This window comes from Daphnia magna, linkage group LG2 (assembly GCF_020631705.1).
Source record: "Daphnia magna isolate NIES linkage group LG2, ASM2063170v1.1, whole genome shotgun sequence".
In the NCBI taxonomy this organism is placed as follows: domain Eukaryota; kingdom Metazoa; phylum Arthropoda; class Branchiopoda; order Diplostraca; family Daphniidae; genus Daphnia; species Daphnia magna.
This window is the reverse complement of record NC_059183.1, coordinates 14,110,706-14,133,967: the sequence shown is the minus strand read 5'-3', so window position 1 is coordinate 14,133,967 and position 23,262 is coordinate 14,110,706. Positions and strand designations below refer to the sequence as shown.

Genomic DNA, 23,262 nt, shown 5'->3' with positions numbered 1-23,262 from the left:
CGCAATGTAGTCCATCTTTCCGTTTGTGAGTAAATTCGTGATCAAATCAAATGGCTTTTCCTTATGTGGAACACGAAGTCAACTTTCATTTCGGTCGTAATATTCAAGAATTCGTTCTTAGGAAATGCCTTTTAAGACTTTGACACTCGCCATAGTCTATCCTTTGCAGTTACTAAGCACTGGTGCACACATTTCGTATAAATTCCCTTCTAACGTTTTTTGTTATTGCCTGGTAATGTTTTACTTGCAAAGTAGGACCGAAGAAATTCATTCCCATTTGTACAAGGTCTTGGATTTTAGCAGTCCCATATCTCCGATAGAAATAGGGTGACTGTTTAAAAGCATTTCTACCAGTCCTATTACTCCACTTCATCCTAGGAAATCCGATGTGTTTATCAGAACGGAATTGTGTGGTATTGCGGAAATTTCATCGAAGCTGATTCTCTAGCTTGAAAAGTTTCTTCGAGCTGAAATTCCTTAATCATTTATCTTTTCCCTGTCTATTTTCCGTGTCAGACGGCCCCTTTTTGTTCAGAGACTTTGATTTACCAACAGACAAGAAGGTGTGTAAACCTTGAATACGTAAACGAACTGAAGAATTGGATTCGTGTATTAAATAGTCCTTAATCAAGTTCAAGTAGATAGGAAAGGAATGAAACAATCAAGTTTAATATGAATTGATTTGAGGAAACCACTCATAAAAACTACCGGTAGTTAACAAAAAGAGTTAAAGTAGCGTAACGGAGTGGTTGTCGTAAAGCAGACTCCCAGCTTATCCAGCAATCAAACCAGTGAATATGCTCATAATGATGGGTAGTAGTACAATATTGACAAGCTGGCCAAGCAGGGCTCGGATGATAATGGTAACAACTGCATTGATTCCCAGTCGTGATTGCATATCTCTTAGTTCTTCTAGTGAATATGGCAGCAGGTGGCTGACCTTTTGGAAGATTTCTTCGTCTGTTTTTGGTTTTTTAAATTTTTTTTAAAGAGAAATGGATTTGAAATGTTAAATGAAGCATTTATCCGTTAGTGCCTTATTCTTACACGTGTTCTTACCGGAAGCGAGATTTTCGAAATTCGAGTCGAGATTCAATGAATTCAAATTGTCTGGCCGTGTTCCAGCTTTGTAACCAGGTGCCAAAGGCAAAGGGGACAAAGGAGAATTTTCGGATAGTGCTGTTGTTGCAGTTACCAAGGCTTCCAGCAATCTATGTTTTACTGCTGGATGCAAATTTTGCACTAAAGTGCCTAAAACAAAAATACGAAAATGCGGTTGTTTCGCTTCCATTTACAGAAGTGGCTATTGAAGGAAAATATCAATCACTCACCATAGTCGAAGAAATTACTGGGTTGCTGCAATGGTACTACACCAATAGGGAATATCATCTGTCGTGAATCCCTTGATGTTGGTTCCTTTGGCTCTGTGGGTAATCCATTTCCCATCCAGGCAGGAGACAACACCTGCAAGACATAGGATTAAATCATTAAGCACACAAACATTTCTCAAACTTATGATATTTTCGATACAGTGTTACATCTGAGAAGATAAAGTGCAAATAATTTTTATTTACCAATAGCAGGCTAAGATAAGAAATCGACATTTCTGGTCGTCTAATGTTCGTATTGCTCGGGTCTTTCAATAGAAGAACTGTGCGTCGTATCCCTGACGTCTTCGTTGCGTCTGTCACGTCCAAAACTCGCCTGATTCAATTTATACGTTTTTCTTAACCATTCTTTGCAACCAGTTTGTTACAAGCAAATTTTGGAACTAGTATTTTGAACCTTAAATATTGAATCGTCTTGTTAGTATCGCCCATCAACGGCGACCGGTTTCGTTGACCGAATTGTCCTTTGAGGAGACTGGAGAATCTATTCCTTGAAGTGGATTTTTCTCAGCGGCAGAGAAGTATAACGGTAATCGATTATAACCTGGATTCGATGTAATTGTGCGCTGATAACCAGTTTAATTTACAAAATTTGAAAAGCAACCGATGTGTTTTAAAGTTTTACAATGCCAATGACACAAAAAAATAGTCGTTGTGTAATTGTACTTTTATTTTCTTTGACCTCTTAAATGAACTAAACTTCAGCTAACGCAAACGTTGCAAAAGATATGCCAAACCCAACCAGTTTATTCTTTTTTCAGTCGCTCAGACTGATTCAAATCTTTATCTTGTTAACGTATGCCACCACGCAAACGTTTTCCTGTTCCAGCACGCCTCAAGTGATTTCGGTAGTCAGCGGTTTAAGAAGCAGCTCTCTCTAGTTTACTTGGAAACACGTCGACTTGTTTAAAGTCCAAAATTATCAACATAATTTCCGACGGCGTGAAAAGCGGGAGCATTGTACCCGCAGAAATTTGCTAGGATGTAAAGTGCCATCGACAGCTAGAGAATTTTATTTTTTTTTTATTTTCCCGATTTTGATGTAAGAGTATCCTAATTTACTTTGCAAATCGATAAATGTGATTGAAAAAGCAGGCCCTATTGTATTGAATGGGTGTGGGCATTTATCCAGGCCCATCATCCATCAAGAAGCTGTCATTGACAAAAGAGACAAAGAAGCTAAAAATCTGGTTTACTTGAAAAAGTGGTAGGTCTAGCACTTAACTCGAGTACAACTTCACAAAATTTTGACTACTTCACAAAATTTACAATGCAGCACTATCAAATGTTGACTGATCCGCGATAGATAATTAAACGTGAATTTATGCTCATCAGAACGCTTTTGACCGGATGGATTTGAAAATCTCTCTGTATCCTTGATAATACTGAAATCTGAAGAACCCACTTTGGGGTCGAGCATCGAATGTTAAACTCACGCCTATTGTCCCGTAGAATCCATGGAGCTCTAGTGCCAAAACTTGCTAAATATTGCTCTGTGAATACCAGGTGGCGCTGGTGTGGTGATTTTGCTGTAACAGGTAACAACAAATAACTTAAACGAAATCAGCGTTCAATTTTAGATGTTCTCTAATGGAGGGCTATGTCGCTATCCCAAAATCCGAATTTAAGGTTAATCGCTCCTGTAAAAATGTTCCGTTTCTTTAGCTCAACTTCCGGCTTCTCTTAGCCACGCACCGGGTAATCTCTCTGGTTGGTCAATTAAGGCAGTGTCTTCCCCTGCCTTGGATGACGGCAACTTTTGAAACCCATGTATTGCCGTTTAAAAGTTGCAAATGGTTTAATCGGGTGGAAAATTGAAATTTAATTTAAATTTTTTTTTCAAAAATGCTTCAAAGGAACTAGGGGCCCTCACTCCGTTCAGGAAGTTTCCGATAGGGTCCGGCCTGGTCGCCAATTCGCCATAGAATCTCGGAAACCGTTTGTCCTTACGGAAAAACTGACAACTTATCCATGTAGGATGAAGACGAAGTGTGAAGTAATCATCCCCGCTTCACCCCGCCTTCCCATTTTTGTCAAAATCGGCCAAAAACGACATCTCTTGAAATTATCCAAAAATCAAACGGCCATAATCGAAATTAAACGCTGATTTCGATTTAGTGATTGGTTTTCTCATTATACCAGCCGTTTCAAAAATTAACGAAAACAGTGCTGTTAGCGCAACAACTTAATTTATGCTTTTTAACGTTTAAATCAAAAACTATAAAACCAATAGAAAAATAAACCTGATTTTCGTGATTTTCATTCAATGCTGAATCGAAATCATGTATTTTAAGCAAAATTTGAAATTTGGCCAAAAATGAAAAAGTGGGAAGGGTGTAGCCTTCCCATTTTTGTCAAAATCGGCCAAAAACGACATCTCTTGAAATTATCCAAAAATCAAACGGCATAATCGAAATTAAACGCTGATTTCGATTTAGTGATTGGTTTTCTCATTATACAAGCATTTTCAAAAATTAACGAAAACAGTGCTGTTAGCACAACAACTTAATTCAGGCTTTTTAACGTTTAAATCAAAAACTATAAAACCAACAGAAAAATAAACCTGATTTTCGTGATTTTCATTCAATGCTGAATCGAAATCATGTATTTTAAGCAAAATTTGAAATTTGGCCAAAAATGAAAAAGTGGGAAGGGTATAGCCTTCCCACTTTTGTCAAAATCGGCCAAAAACGACATCTCTTGAATTTATCCAAAAATCACACGGCACAATCGAAATTAAACGCTGATTTCGATTTGGTGATTGGTTTTTTTATTATACCAGCATTTTAAAAAATTAACGAAAACAGTTCTGTTAGCGTAACAACTTCATTTAGGCTTTTTAACGTTTAAATCAAAAACTATAAAACCAATATAAAAATAAACCTGATTTTCGTGATTTTCATTCAATTCTGAATCAAATTCATTTATTTTAGGCAAAATTTGAAATTTGGCCAAAAATGAAAAAGTGGGAAGGGTATAGCCTTCCCACTTTTGTCAAAATCAGCCAAAAACGACATCTCTTGAAATTATCCAAAAATCAAACGGCATAATCGAAATTAAACGCTGATTTCGATTAAGTGATTGGTTTTCTCATTATACCAGCCGTTTCAAAAATTAACGAAAACAGTGCTGTTAGCAAAACAACTTAATTTAGGCTTTTTAACGTTTAAATCAAAAACTATAAAACCAATAGAAAAATAAACCTGATTTTCGTCATTTTCATTCAATGCTGAATCGAAATCATGTATTTTAAGCAAAATTTGAAATTTGGCCAAAAATGAAAAAGTGGGAAGGGTATAGCCTTCCCACTTTTGTCAAAATCGGCCAAAAACGACATCTCTTGAATTTATCCAAAAATCACACGGCACAATCGAAATTAAACGCTGATTTCGATTTGGTGATTGGTTTTTTTATTATACCAGCATTTTCAAAAATTAACGAAAACAGTTCTGTTAGCGTAACAACTTCATTTAGGCTTTTTAACGTTTAAATCAAAAACTATAAAACCAATATAAAAATAAACCTGATTTTCGTGATTTTCATTCAATTCTGAATCAAATTCATTTATTTTAGGCAAAATTTGAAATTTGGCCAAAAATGAAAAAGTGGGAAGGGTATAGCCTTCCCAGTTTTGTCAAAATCGGCCAAAAACGACATCTCTTGAAATTATCCAAAAATCAAACGGCATAATCGAAATTAAACGCTGATTTCGATTTAGTGATTGGTTTTCTCATTATACCTGCCGTTTCAAAAATTAACGTAAACAGTGCTGTTAGCACAACAACTTAATTTAGGCTTTTTAACGTTTAAATCAAAAACTATAAAACCAATGGGAAAATAAACCTTATTTTCGTGATTTTTATTCAATGCTGAATCGAAATCATGTATTTTAAGCAAAATTTGAAATTTGGCCAAAAATGAAAAAGTGGGAAGGGTATAGCCTTCCCAGTTTTGTCAAAATCGGCCAAAAACGACATCTCTTGAAATTATCCAAAAATCAAACGGCATAATCGAAATTAAACGCTGATTTCGATTTAGTGATTGGTTTGCTCATTATACCAGCCGTTTCAAAAATTAACGAAAACAGTGCTGTTAGCGCAACAACTTAATTTATGCTTTTTAACGTTTAAATCAAAAACTATAAATCAATAGAAAAATAAACCTGATTTTCGTGATTTTCATTCAATGCTGAATCGAAATCATGTATTTTAAGCAAAATTTGAAATTTGGCCAAAAATGAAAAAGTGGGAAGGGTAAAGCCTTCCCACTTTTGTCAAAATCGGCCAAAAACGACATCTCTTGAAATTATCCAAAAATCAAACGGCATAATCGAAATTAAACGCTGATTTCGATTTAGTGATTGGTTTTCTCATTATACCAGCCGTTTCAAATCTAACGAAAACAGTGCTGTTAGCGCAACAACTTAATTTAGGCTTTTTAACGTTTAAATCAAAAACTATAAACCAATAGAAAAATAAACCTAATTTTCGTGATTTTCATTCAATTCTGAATCAAATTCATTTATTTTAGGCAAAATTTGAAATTTGGCCAAAAATGAAAAAGTGGGAAGGGTATAGCCTTCCCAGTTTTGTCAAAATCGGCCAAAAACGACATCTCTTGAAATTATCCAAAAATCAAACGGCATAATCGAAATTAAACGCTGATTTCGATTTAGTGATTGGTTTGCTCATTATACCAGCCGTTTCAAAAATTAACGAAAACAGTGCTGTTAGCACAACAACTTAATTTAGGCTTTTTAACGTTTAAATCAAAAACTATAAAACCAATAGAAAAATAAACCTGATTTTCGTGATTTTCATTCAATTCTGAATCGAAATCATGTATTCTAAGCAAAATTTGAAATTTGGCCAAAAATTAAAAAGTGGGAAGGGTAGCCTTCCCAGTTTTGTCAAAATCGGCCAAAAACGACATCTCTTGAAATTATCCAAAAATCAAACGGCATAATCGAAATTAAACGCTGATTTCGATTTAGTGATTGGTTTTCTCATTATACCTGCCGTTTCAAAAATTAACGAAAACAGTGCTGTTAGCAAAACAACTTAATTTAGGCTTTTTAACGTTTAAATCAAAAACTATAAAACCAATAGAAAAATAAACCTGATTTTCGTCATTTTCATTCAATGCTGAATCGAAATCATGTATTTTAAGCAAAATTTGAAATTTGGCCAAAAATGAAAAAGTGGGAAGGGTATAGCCTTCCCACTTTTGTCAAAATCGGCCAAAAACGACATCTCTTGAAATTATCCAAAAATCAAACGGCATAATCGAAATTAAACGCTGATTTCGATTTAGTGATTGGTTTTCTCATTATACCAGCTGTTTCAAAAATTAACGAAAACAGTGCTGTTAGCGCAGCAACTTAATTTAGGCTTTTTAACGTTTAAATCAAAAACTATAAAACCAATAGAAAAATAAACCTGATTTTCGTGATTTTCATTCAATGCTGAATCGAAATCATGTATTTTAAGCAAAATTTGAAATTTGGCCAAAAATGAAAAAGTGGGAAGGGTATAGCCTTCCCACTTTTGTCAAAATCGGCCAAAAACGACATCTCTTGAAATTATCCAAAAATCAAACGGCATAATCGAAATTAAACGCTGATTTCGATTTAGTGATTGGTTTTCTCATTATACCAGCCGTTTCAAAATCTAACGAAAACAGTGCTGTTAGCGCAACAACTTAATTTAGGCTTTTTAACGTTTAAATCAAAAACTATAAAACCAATAGAAAAATAAACCTGATTTTCGTGATTTTCATTCAATTCTGAATCGAAATCATGTATTCTAAGCAAAATTTGAAATTTGGCCAAAAATTAAAAAGTGGGAAGGGTAAAAAGGAAAAAGGGCCTTCCCAGTTTTGTCAAAATCGGCCAAAAACGACATCTCTTGAAATTATCCAAAAATCAAACGGCATAATCGAAATTAAACGCTGATTTCGATTTAGTGATTGGTTTTCTCATTATACCTGCCGTTTCAAAATTAACGAAAACAGTGCTGTTAGCAAAACAACTTAATTTAGGCTTTTTAACGTTTAAATCAAAAACTATAAAACCAATAGAAAAATAAACCTGATTTTCGTCATTTTCATTCAATGCTGAATCGAAATCATGTATTTTAAGCAAAATTTGAAATTTGGCCAAAAATGAAAAAGTGGGAAGGGTATAGCCTTCCCACTTTTGTCAAAATCGGCCAAAAACGACATCTCTTGAATTTATCCAAAAATCACACGGCATAATCGAAATTAAACGCTGATTTCGATTGGGTGATTGGTTTTTTTATTATACCAGCATTTTCAAAAATTAACGAAAACAGTGCTGTTAGCGTAACAACTTCATTTAGGCTTTTTAACGTTTAAATCAAAAACTATAAAACCAATAGAAAAATAAACCTGATTTTCGTGATTTTCATTCAATGCTGAATCGAAATCATGTATTTTAAGCAAAATTTGAAATTTGGCCAAAAATGAAAAAGTGGGAAGGGTATAGCCTTCCCACTTTTGTCAAAATCGGCCAAAAACGACATCTCTTGAAATTATCCAAAAATCAAACGGCATAATCGAAATTAAACGCTGATTTCGATTTAGTGATTGGTTTTCTCATTATACCAGCTGTTTCAAAAATTAACGAAAACAGTGCTGTTAGCGCAACAACTTAATTTATGCTTTTTAACGTTTAAATCAAAAACTATAAATCAATAGAAAAATAAACCTGATTTTCGTGATTTTCATTCAATGCTGAATCGAAATCATGTATTTTAAGCAAAATTTGAAATTTGGCCAAAAATGAAAAAGTGGGAAGGGTATAGCCTTCCCACTTTTGTCAAAATCGGCCAAAAACGACATCTCTTGAAATTATCCAAAAATCAAACGGCATAATCGAAATTAAACGCTGATTTCGATTTAGTGATTGGTTTTCTCATTATACCAGCCGTTTCAAATCTAACGAAAACAGTGCTGTTAGCGCAACAACTTAATTTAGGCTTTTTAACGTTTAAATCAAAAACTATAAAACCAATAGAAAAATAAACCTGATTTTCGTGATTTTCATTCAATTCTGAATCGAAATCATGTATTCTAAGCAAAATTTGAAATTTGGCCAAAAATTAAAAAGTGGGAAGGGTAAAAAGGGTAAAAAGGGCCTTCCCAGTTTTGTCAAAATCGGCCAAAAACGACATCTCTTGAAATTATCCAAAAATCAAACGGCATAATCGAAATTAAACGCTGATTTCGATTTAGTGATTGGTTTTCTCATTATACCTGCCGTTTCAAAATTAACGAAAACAGTGCTGTTAGCAAAACAACTTAATTTAGGCTTTTTAACGTTTAAATCAAAAACTATAAAACCAATAGAAAAATAAACCTGATTTTCGTCATTTTCATTCAATGCTGAATCGAAATCATGTATTTTAAGCAAAATTTGAAATTTGGCCAAAAATGAAAAAGTGGGAAGGGTATAGCCTTCCCACTTTTGTCAAAATCGGCCAAAAACGACATCTCTTGAATTTATCCAAAAATCACACGGCATAATCGAAATTAAACGCTGATTTCGATTGGGTGATTGGTTTTTTTATTATACCAGCATTTTCAAAAATTAACGAAAACAGTTCTGTTAGCGTAACAACTTCATTTAGGCTTTTTAACGTTTAAACCAAAATCTATAAAACCAATATAAAAATAAACCTGATTTTCGTGATTTTCATTCAATTCTGAATCAAATTCATTTATTTTAGGCAAAATTTGAAATTTGGCCAAAAATGAAAAAGTGGGAAGGGTATAGCCTTCCCAGTTTTGTCAAAATCGGCCAAAAACGACATCTCTTGAAATTATCCAAAAATCAAACGGCATAATCGAAATTAAACGCTGATTTCGATTTAGTGATTGGTTTTCTCATTATACCTGCCGTTTCAAAAATTAACGTAAACAGTGCTGTTAGCACAACAACTTAATTTAGGCTTTTTAACGTTTAAATCAAAAACTATAAAACCAATGCGAAAATAAACCTGATTTTCGTGATTTTCATTCAATGCTGAATCGAAATCATGTATTTTAAGCAAAATTTGAAATTTGGCCAAAAATGAAAAAGTGGGAAGGGTTTAGCCTTCCCACTTTTGTCAAAATCGGCCAAAAACGACATCTCTTGAAATTATCCAAAAATCACACGGCATAATCGAAATTAAACGCTGATTTCGATTTAGTGATTGGTTTCACAAATAGCAACCTTATAGTTTTCTTCAATTAATTTAGTTAAATAATTCTCAAGTGCATGATTCTCATTATACCAGCCGTTTCAAAAATTAACGAAAACAGTTCTGTTAGCGCAACAACTTTATTTAGGATTTTTAACGTTTAAATCAAAAACTATAAAACAAATTTGCGCCTTTCGCAACATTGCCTATTCCATTATATTAAACACGTTTGTCTTCTCTCTAGTGCAGAATTCATTATAAATAGAATTCGTCAATATTTATTAAATATATCCATTTTTAACAAAGGTGTAAAAGTTGCTGCACTAGAGAGAAGACAAACGTGTTTAATATAATGAAATAGGCAATGTTGCGAAAGGCGCAAATTTCTAAAAATTTTGAATTTCAATCACAAATTTAACATATAAATAATTGCCTAATCTAGATGAATTAGGTATTTAAGGATAGGGAATTAAATTAAGCTTAAATGAAATCAATTTCTGGACACATTGATTGGTAATTTTACAGATAACGAACGAAAAACCCCAATTTTTACTATACCCCCGAGAGGTGAGGGGCCTCCTATACTAGCGAACCTGGCGGGGAATCTTGGGACCCTTTACTGAACACCCGCCGTTTCTTCCAAGAGACTGGGATAGCGCGAGAGTGTACCTTTCCTATTATATCGTGATCGAAACAATGGAGCTCACACGGCCTGTGGAAAAACCTGTCCGTTGCCAGGCGACGCACAAAGCTCCGCCTTGAAAACAACTTCGCGGCCAGATTTTTCCCTATCTTCATGACCGACGCGCCATCTCTCTGAAAAAAATCTCCCAAAACTTCGAGTCGCTCTTAGATTTCTCCGCGTTCCTTTATCGTTGAGCCGATAATTGACACGACCCCTTCGTTAATCTCCGCGTTATCTCCTCTACAACATGACGTCAAGTTTTGCGCCACAGCATCTAAAATAAGAAAACATATAAAAGATACGTACGAGACCCAGAAATCGACTCGAATGGGCCGACTTAACTGCTCCGCACTCCTTTGCCATTCAGCCGATAAAAACGGGGACTCGACCGGGAGTTGCTGCGTTATTTCCTCTACAAAAGTAGACCAATCTCAGTGGCACAGCATCTAAAATAAAAAAACGAACGAAAGATTAGTGTAGAGACCCCTGAAATCGCCGCACCATCAGCGCCATCTCTGGGGTAAAGTCTCAGAAAAAGTGTCGGTCGATCCACGGGTCGTTGTAGAAGGGTAGGGGTGCCTGTATCAGGGGGTTGGGAAATGCGAGTTTTGATAGAATCCCTATCGGGAAATTCTTTGTCTTGTGTTACAATCTCCGCTCAAGTGCTGTATGCGTTAACCTTTGATATTCTGTGTTGGACTTGATGACATCGCTACTGCTTCAAGACATGTTAATTATTGGATGTAAGAAAAAGCTCAGTTTCTCAGCAAAAAGAATTTTAGCTTGCGTAAGAATCATCTTCTTATTTCCTCTTTTCACATTAATTTTGTAAGTTTACTCTTTCAGGAATCGATCCCTAAACTTTTAGCGTGGTATGCCGATGCTCAACCATAGAATCGTGAGTCTTATAATTTCACTCACTTATTTCCTTTTAAATTACATTGTTTTACAAGGTTGTCTTAGAATAAGGAAGAATTTCTTTTTCAAACCAGCAATCAGCTTCGGGGGAAAATCTTGATTAGGAAGACTCTATGAGTTATTTTTAAAAAAAGAAAGTCGGGCTTACGCTTACTTCAGTTATGGAAAACTGGGAGGCTTTTAAGTTTGGCTTCATAGTGGGTGGCGCCTTGAACACTGTTGTATATTTTAAAGACATCTAGGGGAGAAATAACTAACTCCCTAGAATTTTTATGGACATGTCAGCTGTCCCGTCAGCTGTTCCATTTCACGGGGCTTCGGACTGAGGATGGCTGCTGAAACCACAGACTACGAAGTAAAGACCGATATCATTGCCATAAGGCTGAGAGAAATCTAGTAGGCGATGCTCGGTCTTAACCGCTAGGGGCATGGCGTACGTATTGGACAAATTTTTCAGCTTTTTCACATTTTAGTACTGAATACGTGCTTCACACACACGTATTAGCGGGAATTGTGGTTAACTTTATTTCTTCAATTGTACACCTTAATTTTTTAGATCCCCTTCCGATATCCCGTGAATTATTTCAGAATTTAATTCTGATTTTCGGGTGCGTTTCTTAAAATTCTTATTTACCCCATCTTTTTCACCATCTTTTGGTAGTATACAGCTCATCATGAAACGCTGCATTTCAGACAGCATTTTTTTATCGCTCTGAAATGAGCGCGAAGTTCTGTTTTACCGTTGCTACTCTGTTATCTTGATGATCCCAAAAATACATCAAATTCAAACACTATTGACTTTATAAGAATTTGATCTTGATAAATGTCAACATAAATTTTTGCAAAAATGGGCAGATCTTATAAAGATATATCCATTCCTATCATTTTTAAAATTTTTAGAATTATGGTTTCCCCGATCATTACCTGATCGGGTTTTGGAACCACCAGCCCAAGTGCCTATGGCCCAATTTACACTAATTTAAGAAAACACACCGCGACACCGGTACTTAATTCAGTCTATTATATAAAATGAAAAAAAAAAATTGATATTAATAAAAAAATTGTATTTGTAAAACTTAACAAACAGTAAACAATAAATGTAAATAATATAAATATACAAATAAACAAACAAATCAAAGCGTGAACTCCACTCCCACGGAAAACCACGCTGTGTGTATCAGGAAAATGTGGGAACGGAAAGCAGAAATACATGGAAGGGTATAAGGGTTGAGAGAGCCAATCAGAGGGCCGGGATAGTCCCACTGGGATGTAGCGGTGACGGTCTCGACCCTTCGAGACCGTCTCGCGGAGACCAAGTTGTGTTGCCAGGTAACGCGTCACCGACATAGGAGGTGTACGAGTTTACAGGCCTTAAGCATTAAGTAGGCCTTGATAACACACGATGTACCCAGTACACGTACACGACGATGTGTACACGATCTACACTGGCCCGATAAAGTGCAAATAATTTTTATTTACCAATAGCAGGCTAAGATAAGAAATTGGTATTTCTGGTCGTCTAATGTTCGTATTGCTCGGGTCTTTCAATAGAAGAACTGTGCGTCGTATCCCTGACGTCTTCTGTAGCGTCTGTAGCGTCTGTCACGTCCAATTCAATTTTTACGTTTTTCTTAACCATTCTTTGCAACCAGTTTGTTACAAAGAAATTTTTGAACTAGTCTTTTGAATCTTAAATATTCAATCGTCTCGTTAGTATCGTCCATCAACGGCGACCGGTTTCGTTGACCCGAATTGTCCTTTGAGGAGCCTGGAGAATCTATTCCTTGAAGTGGATTTTTCTCAGCGGCAGAGATGTATATGGTTGCCGAACACCAGCACGGCCGTTTCGATGCCAGCCCTCTTCACATTGCTCACGCTCTACGCGCCACCGAGCTCAAGCACAGTAACAGGCGACCTATTGAGAAGCCTCTTGACTCTTATCTGGTGAGTTTGAACATCAACTTCCCCGCCATTTCATTTTTTTTTTGTTTTTTTTTAACAAACGGTCAAAAGCGGTCTAGAAAATTCCGTTATTTTCCATTTATTTTTGTACGGGCTTATCTTTTGTTCGTGAGCATTATTGTCCAACGTTTTTCTCTGACACGACGCTACTACTATCTAACGGATCACCAATATTTCACGTATATTGGTGTAACATATGCCCTGCACGATTTTGAATGGTGATTACATTACTATAAAACATTTGAATAGGAATGGAGGAGTGAAAGAAAAAAAAAGGTAGTAGCCATGAACGGTTTAAATCCCGGGCTTTGCCATCGACAGGTGGGGAATAGAAAGAGTGTTGGAAATGAAAATTTAAAAAAAGGAGGGAGAGATATAGCAAATTGCGTCACCAACCCATTCCCGGGTTTTTCTTTTGGGGTTTCTTCATTTGTTTTCGGATTTTTCTTTAAAAAAACATATCGCTCGTAAAGGGGTTAAGACATTGCCGTTTTTCCAGTCTGACGTGTGTGTCGGATTTCCAAACCGACTTTCACTGTTAGTGCCTTCCTTTTATTGACATTCCCTTAATCAAATTCCCTATTTGTGGTATGCAACTGTTATCTCGTTCTCCACCTTCCAAGATCTTATTTTTATTTCTATACTCGGAGACGCCATTTTTTTCCCCCCTTCATAACTGAACATCGCAGATGGTGCTGCCAACTTCTCTTTATAATTAATATTGCAACGATGACTGTGATGATGATGGCGATTCGCTTGTACATGAACGACAAAATATGAGGGTAGGGGAGAGTGGGGGTAATTGATACACTTTTTGGTTTTTTGTATTTCTTGAAAAAAAAACTGAAAAATTTAATATAAAAATTATATAGAATTGTAGCTTATTATCTCAGCTACTAAAGGATATTTTTTTTTATGAGAAAAGATTAATTTTAATAGAAGTAAATTGTAAAAAACTGAGGTCGCTTCGAGTGTTTCAATTGCCATGGTAGCAGGGCAATTGAAACGGTGTGTCGATGTAATTGCAACGTGGGTTTTCCCATAAGGAAGCTTCTTCATACCCACATAAAATGAAAATCACGATATCTCAGCAGCCACAACTGCTAGTGTGATCAAATTTTACCATTAGGTACAATGCGATATACAGATTTTGAAAATATACTTAAAGTAGATCGTAATTTAGTTTAAAATATTTAAATAATTAAATTTAAAAAAAAACCATTAAGCAACATGCTTTTTAAAATAAATCCAAAACAGGGAATACAAGTATTGTAGTTGTGTTAACATGATGATTTACATTTGTTTAAATGAATTACGTCAAATACTTGCAAAAAAAATGCAATCAGGGAATATAAACAAAGTGTTTCAATTGCCCTGCAATAGGGTCATCGTTACATTTAATTATTTAAAATTATTTAAGAGTGCAGGGAAAAATTAAATGGCATTAAATTGTAGAAAAATGAATTGCAAATCATCTGAAACTAATTTTATTACTAAAATGTAGCGTTTTAGGGGTTAAAACAAAAAAATTGAAAACGCAAATTTAACAGACGGAGAACAAAAAACAGTTTTTTCGGGATATCTTAAAAATTATTTAATAAAAAAACTCGTAAATTTTTCTAAACTTGTAAACCCCCTCATTCTATTAACCCTAATTTTTTTCAAGAAAATTCCTCTTATACGGCGAGAGAAACAATTTTTGTTTCAATTACCCTGTGTCTCAATTACCCCCACTCTCCTCTAGTTTGTTTTGGAATACAAAAAAAATGAGACAAGGTGGAAATAAAAAGAACAAAATGATACGAGAATATTCTTTGGGAAAAAGAACGGGGAATCAGCTGTCTTCCGCGCCGAAGGTAGGGTGTTACTGTCTCCCCACCTGCGCTTGTTATATACAGTACCCACACAAAGTTTGGAAACACGACGAGTGTTTCCGCGCTTTTAACACGGCGGCTTACGGGCCGAAGTGTCTGCCTTTTTACGCGATAACTCACGTTTGAGTCATCGCAAAGCAAATCCAAAAAAAATCCTCTTGTTGAGGAAAGAATTTCCTTTCACCATGATTTTTTTGAAATTTTTGTGAATAGAAGTCTAGCCCCAAAGTCATAGGTATAAAGTTTGGAAACATCGGCGCGCTCGCCATATGTTTCCATGCTAAAGTGTATGTTACTGAAAAAATTATTAAAAATTCCAATATATGAATTTTTACTTGAAAGTTTTACAAACGGTAGACGACATAGTCAACTACATTTTGACAAAGTTTTTTTTTTTTTTTATGAAAGGCTGATTTTTTCCGATTTTTTAATAAACAATGCCGATACGCGAATACTCGGAATATTACGACAATTCTTACGCCTACCCAAGCGGCTATGCTGAAGTTGATGCGGACTGCGATGGAGATAGGCAGTAGATAACAGACGAGTGGTACGAAGAGGAGGGGACGGTGGAGCGTTGACGTTCGTGGCGCCCCGGTGGCATTGAAAACCCGTCTACTGAAACTTCCCTCTGGTAAATCAAGTTATATTTACCAACTTCACAAATTTCATGAATCGCGATGTTCGAAAACAGAACTTCAGCACGTAAAATCGAATGTTACCATATCTTAAAAAATCACATAACCGACTTTAATTATATTTGAAGAGATGTTTGACAGGTATCTAACATCAAACGTAGTTTAGTAGTAAAGCATTGGACTTCGAATCGAAATATATGGTGTTCGAGTTCTGTAGCATACTAATCCTTTTTTCATTCCGTACCTATAATACCCCACAAATTTAGGGTTAATAACCCAAAAAATTTCGTTTTGCGATACGATAAAAAGTTTTCGGGGCTGAGAACCCCAGATATCATTAGCCGAATATTTCGGACAATTAACCCAGAAATAGTGGCGTACTTTTTTAACAGTGTACGCTGAGTGCATTCCAGGTGCTGATTTTTCTACCTACGGTCTACCGTTAGACGGTCTATTTATCCAGTAGCCGAGTGCACAGGCTAACAACGTACATTTGTGCTTGAATGAAGGGAAAGCTTTATCTTATCCGTTACGCATTATTTTCCTCCTTTTTCCTCTACGAACTTTTGCGGCTTATTATTTGAGCGCTCTCAAACGAACCGTATTTGAATTCCTTTCACAGGAGATCGTAATGACTCAGAAGCTCTTTCATGATCATGCATTTTTTTAAAAAGCACCGTTCATCGAACGTTTATTAAATATATTTTATTTTTGTGTTGAATATTAGGACAAAGACACTCAAGTTGAGTTGGAAATGAAACACCGTAAGGAAGAAGATGACCTGTACCGCAAATTCGCCCGGCAACGCGAAGAAGAGCAGTTTAAATTCAAGGAAGAATTCCGGGTAAGTGCATTGCCAACAGCATCTTTTTGTTTACATGTAGATGTATAATGCGGCCATTATTTACACACACACACACACACAAAATGGAAGATGATGATGGAGAGAATTTTTGAATTAAAATAGCATCAAAGAAAATAAATAAACAAAGGTACTAGAACGCTGGTAACATGCTCGAATACTTGGCTAAATGGCGAAACCCATCATAACACTTTTAGGGGATCGCTGCAAAAGATAACGGCAGAAAAAGTGGGACGCGGATGATGACTTTTCTAACATTATCATCCTGCTGCCGAGTCTTGACATTAAAACGAAAACTGGGGACTGTGTCGCCTTATTAGCGTTAGACTACTTAGGGGCTGCCGTCACGTAGCCTACACACGTCCAGCTGAAATTCTCTGTCCATTGTAAATAACTCAAAGTTTAAACCAAGAATCCTGGAGATCGGCACCAGCGATAAGAAAAACTAGATAAAACCAGTATAGCACACTGTTTGATTAACGGCTATGAATATTGACATTTACAGGAAGAGTGGGAGAAGGAGCTGGAGAAGTTGACGTCACGGTTCGAGCGCGAGCTGGCCAACAAACGGAAGAAACCCGACGAGCAAAAAGTGTTGACTCTGAGACTGCAAAGAGAGCGCGAGGATCTTGAAAAGAATCTAACCCTCCGCCGTGACAAGAAAAAAGAGTCGCTCACCCGCAAGCTCCTGGAACATGAACGGTAAAAATAAAATAAAAAAACCTATGCAAACACATACAAACACGTATGCAGTACCGCGTTATTATTAGCCATGTTTTTGGACGACTGCTGCCATATGATTTGGACTGGCACCGTCAGTTGAAAACACTAGTTACTTATTACCTTGGTGGTAGGGGGAGGAGAAAAAAAGAAACTTGAATTCAATCAGCCAACTGGAAATGATAACCACAAACGTCTCGTGTTTTTTTGCCATCGGGATTCCTTATAGCGTTGCGTTGCTCTCTCCAGTTCAACTATCCTTCCTCAATTTTGCATTCTCGTTGCTTTTCCGGTTTGTCTTGTGTTCATTTCGAAACATCCCGGAGCATAACGTGCAACGCCCTTTTCACTCCATATCAACATATCCTCAAGTCATAAAACGCATCCGTCTTAGACGAACGAGAGTTGAATCTAAAGTTCATTCCGAGAAGATGTACAATTTTTTGTAACGGAATTTAGATATGGCTCAACTTGATCTATCCACCGTAGATTTGCCCTTAATCCATCACAAACTTAAAAAACAGATTTAAAAGTTCGATTCTCACGCCTAAATATCATTTTTGTTTGAACGGATAAAAAATTAGGGCGGCGACTGCAGCGCTGGTGGAAAAACAGAGCAAAGAGATGATGAACCTAATCAACGAAAAACGCTCCGAGTTTATGCGTGCCGAGAGCCTTTACATCGATGATGACTATCAAACAGAAGAATTGTTTCCTTACCCAAGTAACGCGCCTGCCCCTCAACCACCCGGTGTGGCCAAAACTGATATCTATCACGACCCACTGGTTTTTGCCGATATCGATCAAATTGCTATCTCGGTAAGAGCTTTTCTTCACATTTCTTTCGAAAAGGCACAATTATGGTTTTTGTTTTTTTCCTGTTAAACGAGTTTTTACAGTACGGCGGTAAGTCTGGGCAATCAGCGGTCTTTTGTTCACTCTAAAACTACATGTAGCGTGACAATTGTTGCAGTCCAAAGACTGGAACAACAAATTAACGGATTAAAAGTCAAAGCCATCAAGTCGTTTCTTTCCCAAATGACTTTGGTATACGAAATTTGAATGTGTAACTGTGTACAGTACGGTACATAGTACTTGATGTTCCAAATAGTTTTTGTTTTTTGTTTTACAGTCGCACGTTTTTGTTATGCCTCGTTGACAGTTACGGATGTTGCATTGGCCACGAAATGTGTTTCGTTTGCATCAGCCGAGTAAAGTCACGGTCGCTAATTAGCGGGCATTCACTGAAATAGATTTCCGCCTTTATGTGTGTTCAATTTCCTCATTATTTCGTATTCCGAATCAATTAGGTGGCACAAGAAGATCAGAAAACATTCACAGACCTTGTACGCATGTTGATTGGACGATGTGGATCCGATGTCGAAAAAGCCAGGTAACATATTTGAAATAACTATAAATAAATGTTACATTTACATCATTTTATTCGTCCCTTTTTTTTTTGTATTCACCGTCATGAATAGAACCATTTTCCGGTGGATCACGGTCAAGAATTTGAATACGATGCAGTTCGACGACACCGTTCGTACTGACACACCCATGGGTTTGCTGCGAGGCATCAAGCACGGCACGGAAAGTTACCACGTCCTGTTCAAACGCATTTGCAGGTATTAGAATCTCATATTTGTCACGATGACAATTTTTGACGTTGTAACTTGACATTTCGTCGCTATGCTTTCTGTTGGAATGCAGCTATGCTGGTCTCCATTGCGTGGTCATTAAGGGCTATTCGAAATCAGCCGGTTATCAGCCGGGAGTGCGCTTCGAGGACAACCGCTTCCGTAACTCGTGGAACGCCGTCTATGTCGCCGGTGCCTGGCGCTTCGTTCAATGCAACTGGGGCGCACGTCATTTGGTCAATGCCAAAGAGGTGCCTAAACCTGGTAGCAAAAGCAAATCCGACAGTCTTCGGTACGGATCGCAAATCCATTTTCATATCGCAAACAACAACAACAAATGTTTACGTGTTTGATTTTGTTGTTTTTTTTGTGTTAGCTACGAGTACGATGATCATTACTTCCTAACGGATCCTAAAGAATTCATCTACGAATTCTTCCCTCTTCAAGCCGAATGGCAACTGCTTAAAACCACCATCACGCTCAAAGAGTTTGAAGACCTGCCTTTTGTGCGTTCCCTCTTCTTCCGTTACGGATTGTACTTCCCAGATGACAACACCAAGGCAGTTATGGTTACCGATTCCACAGGTGATTTATTGTCCTGTTGATTATACCGTCATGAAAATAGGTGCAATCTAAATGATTATTATTATTATTTATTTTTTTTTTTTTTGCATTCCAACAGGAGCTGTTACCATCCGGATCAGTATGCCGTCCAACATGCAAGCCAGTCTGATTTTTCATTATAACCTTAAATTCTATGACAAGGATACCGACACGTTCGAGAACATCAGTTTAAAGCGTTTCGTCATGCAGGTCAATATTAAAACTCAGACATGTTAAAATTTTCATCGATTTAAACGTTGCGTTTCCTTCCAACTCTAACAGTCTGTTGTTGGCAACGTGGTTACCTTCCGAGTACACGCCCCGTGCAGTGGATCGTTCCTGCTGGACATCTTCGCTAACGCAGTGACGCCACGCGAGTACCTGACTGGAGAACCCATGAAATTCAAAAGCGTTTGCAAGTTCAAGATTGTTTGCGAGGACGTTCAGACAGTTATGGTACCATTGCCGGACTGCGCTAGTGGTGAATGGGGTCCAATGAAAGCGACCCGTCTCTTTGGTCTCGTGCCCATCACGCATCAAGATGCACTCATCTTTGCCGGCCGCGAGCTGGAATGCCAATTCCGCATGTCTTGCCCTCTGACTGACTTCATGGCCACGCTCCACAAAAACGGTTCGGAGGAGAAGAGGTTAGCAAAATACGCTACGCACTACGTGACTGATGATCTGGTCACGTTTAAAATCAGTTTCCCCGAAGAGGGTCAGTACGGCATGGATATTTACACGCGTGAAGTCAATTCCATGGGAAATAGCAGTGGCAATAATGCTGAACATAACAACGAGAAACACCTGTTGACTCATTGCTGTAAATATCTGATCAACTCAAGTAGCAACTGGTTCCTCATCCAATCACTAAAGCAGGTTCCTCATCCAATCACTAAAGCAACACAGTAGCTGCACTGATTCCTGCATTCATTATAATTTTTTTGGTTTTCGTTTTTTCCTCGATCGCTATTTGAAAAGAACGGAGACACTGTGAAGCCGTGTGAAAGCCGGCCTTCCGTACGATACCATTCGTTTCATTCACATTACGTGCGAATGAAACAGACGTTTATGTTGATATTTTTTTCCCCTTTATTTTTCTGGGTAGTAAGGCAGCTTCACATCGATGACGATTACGTTTGAAAACGGAGGGAAAATGATTTTTTTTCTGCCTATTTTTTGTATATTCTTTATAACCAAGATGCAGATGCCTTTTCACATAATTGTTAACTCTTCTTTTTTTCAAGAGTATTTAGTCCTCTCAACCCGAATATTGTCGTACGTTTCATTATATTACATTCCTTGTAACGAGATTAAAAAAAAAAAAAAAAACTAAACAAAAACAAACAAAAGAAAAACAAAATTGGAAATATGGTTACAGTGATTCACTTCTATTGTTGTAGGCATATTTAGAAACTAACACGGTTTTAATAACCTACAGTGCATTCTGTAGAATCGTGAAGTAAAAGACATTCTAAAACTGTGTAATCACAAGTATGGCAGTTGGTCAACTGCTGATGACTGAAGTCCTAATACAAAAGAAAAATGGTGCTTGTAATACACTAGAATAAAACAACATTAATGTTTCGCACTGTACACTATTTCGAGTTGCGTTTAGTAGTCGACCATCATTAACTATTTTGTTGAAAACTGTTTTAGTTATTGGCATCAAACTTTTTAGATCACATGTTCTATATGCCACTGTAGTCTAACACTATTTTTATATTCAAAATATGTGCATGTGCAATGTAGCCCATCTTTTTGTTTGTGAGCAAATTTGTGATCAAATCAAATGGCTTTTCCTTATGTGGAACACGAAGTCAACTTTCATTTCGGTCGTAATATTCAAGAATTCGTTCTTAGGAAATGTCTTTTAAGACTTTGACACTCGCCATGGTCTATCCTTTGCAGTTACTAAGCACTGGTGCACACATTTCGTTTAAATTCCCTTCTAACGTTTTTTGTTATGCCTGGTAATGTTTAACTGGCAAAGTAGGACAAGAGAAATTCAGTCCCATTTGCACAAGGTCTTGGATTTTAGCAGTCCCATTTCTCCGATAGAAATAGGGTGACTGTTTAAAAACCTTTCTACCAGTCCTATATTACTCCACTTATTCATCCTAGGAAATCCGAGGTGGATTTTTATCAGAACAGAATTTTGTGGTATTGCGGAATATTTTATCGAAGCTGATTCTCTAGCTTGAAAAGTTTCTTCGAGCTGGAATTCCTTAATCATCCATCTTTTTTCTGTCTATTTTCAGTATTAGACGGCCTTTTTTTGTTCAGAGACTTTGATTTACCAACAGACAAGAAGGTGTGTAACTTTTGAATACGTAAACGAACTGAAGAATTGGATTCGTGTATTAAATAGTCCTTAATCAAGTTCAAGTAGATATGAAAGTAATGAAACAATCAAGTTTAATATGAATTGATTTGAGGAAACCACTCATAAAAACTAGTTAACAAAAAGAGTTAAAGCAGCGTAACGGAGTGGTTGTCGTAAAGCAGACTCCCAGCTTATCCAGCAATCATACCAGTGATTATGCTAATAATGAAGGGTAGACCCCCTGCTATTACAAGATTGACAAGCTGGCCAAGCAGGGCTTGGATGATAATGGTAACAACTTCATCAATTTCCAGTCGCGATTGCATATCTCTTAGTTCTTCTAGTGAATACGGCAGCAGGTGGCTGATCTTTTGGAAGATTTCTTCGTCTGTTTTTGGTTTTTTAAATTTTTTTAAAGTGAAATGGATTTCAAATGTTAAATGAAGCATTTATCTGTTAGTGCCTTATTCTTACTCGTGTTCTTACCGGAAGCGTTCGAGTCGAGATTCAATGAATTCAAATTGTTTGGCCGTGTTCCAGCTTTGTAACCGGTTACAAAAGGGGACAAAGGAGGATTTTCAGGTAGTGCTGTTGTTGCAGTTACCAAGGCTTCCAGCAATCTATGTTTTACTGCTGGATGCAAATTTTGCACTTAAGTGCCCAAAACAAAAATATGAAAAATTGCATTGTTGTCACAAGTCTAGGTAAAGCAGTTTCGAACTTAGAAATTTGTTTTTTATTTTACACAACATTTTTCAATTAAGAGGAACCTTCTTTAGGAAGTAGTTTCAGTGTCCACTTTAAACTACATTGCGGTTTGTTTCGCTTCCATTTACAGAAGTGAATATTGAAGGAAAATATCAATCACTCACCATAGTCAAAGAAATTACTGGGTTGCTGCAATGGTACTACACCAATAGGGAACATCATCTGTCGTGAATCCCTTGATATTGCTTCCTTTGGCTCTGTGGGCAATCCATTTCCCATCCAGGCTGCCGACAACACCTGCAAGACATAGGATTAAATCATTAAGCATACAAACATTTCTCAAACTTATAATATTTTCGATACAGTGTTGCATCTGAGAAAGATAAAGTGCAAATAATTTGTATTTACCAATAGCAGGCTAAGATAAGAAATCGACATTTCTGTTCGTCTAATGTTCGTATTGCTCGGGTCTTTCAATAGAAGAACTGTGCGTCGTATCCCTGACGTCTTCGTTGCGTCTGCCACGTCCAAAACTCACCTGATTGAATTTATACGTTTTTCTTAACGATTCTTTGCAACCAGTTTGTTACAAGCAAATTTTGAAACTAGTCTTTTGAATCTTAAATATTCAATCGTCTCGTTAGTATCGTCCATCAACGGCGACCGGTTTCGTTGACCGAATTGTCCTTTGAGGAGCCTGGAGAATCTATTCCTTGAAGTGGATTTTTCTCAGCGGC

General features: G+C 36.8%; 4 protein-coding genes across 6 annotated transcripts in view; 2 read left to right on the top strand and 2 right to left on the bottom strand.

Annotated features, from left to right (window-relative positions):
* Positions 1 to 21,069, top strand: part of LOC116916642 (hillarin) — a 31,673-nt gene extending 10,604 nt beyond the window's left edge. Inside the window, exon 11 of the transcript XR_006643325.1 lies at positions 20,371 to 21,069. The gene's annotated coding sequence lies outside the window, so the exon portion shown is untranslated. The remainder of the gene's footprint in view (positions 1 to 20,370) is intronic.
* On the bottom strand, positions 593 to 1,835 carry LOC123469982. 2 transcript variants are annotated; one of them, XM_045169384.1, is made up of 5 exons: positions 1,786 to 1,835; positions 1,575 to 1,704; positions 1,332 to 1,464; positions 1,060 to 1,251; positions 593 to 960 (listed from the first exon to the last, which is right to left on the bottom strand). In XM_045169384.1, exons 1-5 carry the CDS (start codon positions 1,818 to 1,820, stop codon positions 773 to 775), a joined length of 678 nt encoding a protein of 225 aa, XP_045025319.1. In that variant the 5' UTR covers positions 1,821 to 1,835; the 3' UTR covers positions 593 to 772. The 2 variants fall into 2 exon arrangements, with proteins under 2 accessions (XP_045025319.1, XP_045025320.1); XM_045169385.1 differs by having other exon boundaries at positions 1,060 to 1,242.
* LOC116916638 (hillarin) lies at positions 12,476 to 20,403 on the top strand. Its single transcript, XM_045169277.1, has 10 exons — positions 12,476 to 13,139; positions 16,397 to 16,513; positions 17,037 to 17,233; positions 17,836 to 18,070; positions 18,562 to 18,644; positions 18,733 to 18,876; positions 18,962 to 19,180; positions 19,265 to 19,473; positions 19,571 to 19,701; positions 19,774 to 20,403. Exons 1-10 carry the CDS (start codon positions 13,008 to 13,010, stop codon positions 20,401 to 20,403), a joined length of 2,097 nt encoding a protein of 698 aa, XP_045025212.1. The 5' UTR covers positions 12,476 to 13,007.
* A 765-nt stretch (positions 21,070 to 21,834) lies between the features above and the next one.
* Positions 21,835 to 23,092, bottom strand: LOC116916784. Of its 2 annotated transcripts, none has more exons than XM_032922135.2 (4): positions 22,934 to 23,092; positions 22,690 to 22,822; positions 22,292 to 22,468; positions 21,835 to 22,205 (listed from the first exon to the last, which is right to left on the bottom strand). In XM_032922135.2, the coding sequence occupies exons 1-4, from the start codon at positions 22,961 to 22,963 to the stop codon at positions 22,009 to 22,011; spliced, it is 537 nt and encodes a 178-aa protein (XP_032778026.2). In that variant the 5' UTR covers positions 22,964 to 23,092; the 3' UTR covers positions 21,835 to 22,008. The 2 variants fall into 2 exon arrangements, with proteins under 2 accessions (XP_032778026.2, XP_032778027.2); XM_032922136.2 differs by having other exon boundaries at positions 22,304 to 22,468.
* Positions 23,093 to 23,262: the final 170 nt, after the last annotated feature.

Excerpts from the sequence above, each read along its gene's own strand:
- LOC123469982 (XM_045169384.1), bottom strand. The coding sequence starts at position 1,820 with ATGGGCGATACTAACAAGACGATTCAATATTTAAG. Across the intron at positions 1,252-1,331 it reads CAGTAATTTCTTCGACTATG|GCACTTTAGTGCAAAATTTG; the intron begins GTGAGTGATTGA and ends TTTTTGTTTTAG. Across the intron at positions 961-1,059 it reads TTTCGAAAATCTCGCTTCCG|ACGAAGAAATCTTCCAAAAG; the intron begins GTAAGAACACGT and ends AACCAAAAACAG.
- LOC116916638 (XM_045169277.1), top strand. The coding sequence starts at position 13,008 with ATGTATATGGTTGCCGAACACCAGCACGGCCGTTTCGATGCCAGCCCT. Across the intron at positions 17,234-17,835 it reads AAGCTCCTGGAACATGAACG|GGCGGCGACTGCAGCGCTGG; the intron begins GTAAAAATAAAA and ends ATAAAAAATTAG. Across the intron at positions 19,181-19,264 it reads AGCAAATCCGACAGTCTTCG|CTACGAGTACGATGATCATT; the intron begins GTACGGATCGCA and ends TTTTTGTGTTAG.
- LOC116916784 (XM_032922135.2), bottom strand. The coding sequence starts at position 22,963 with ATGTCGATTTCTTATCTTAGCCTGCTATTG. Across the intron at positions 22,469-22,689 it reads CAGTAATTTCTTTGACTATG|TGCAAAATTTGCATCCAGCA; the intron begins GTGAGTGATTGA and ends TGGGCACTTAAG. Across the intron at positions 22,206-22,291 it reads CGCTTCCGGTAAGAACACGA|ACGAAGAAATCTTCCAAAAG; the intron begins GTAAGAATAAGG and ends AACCAAAAACAG.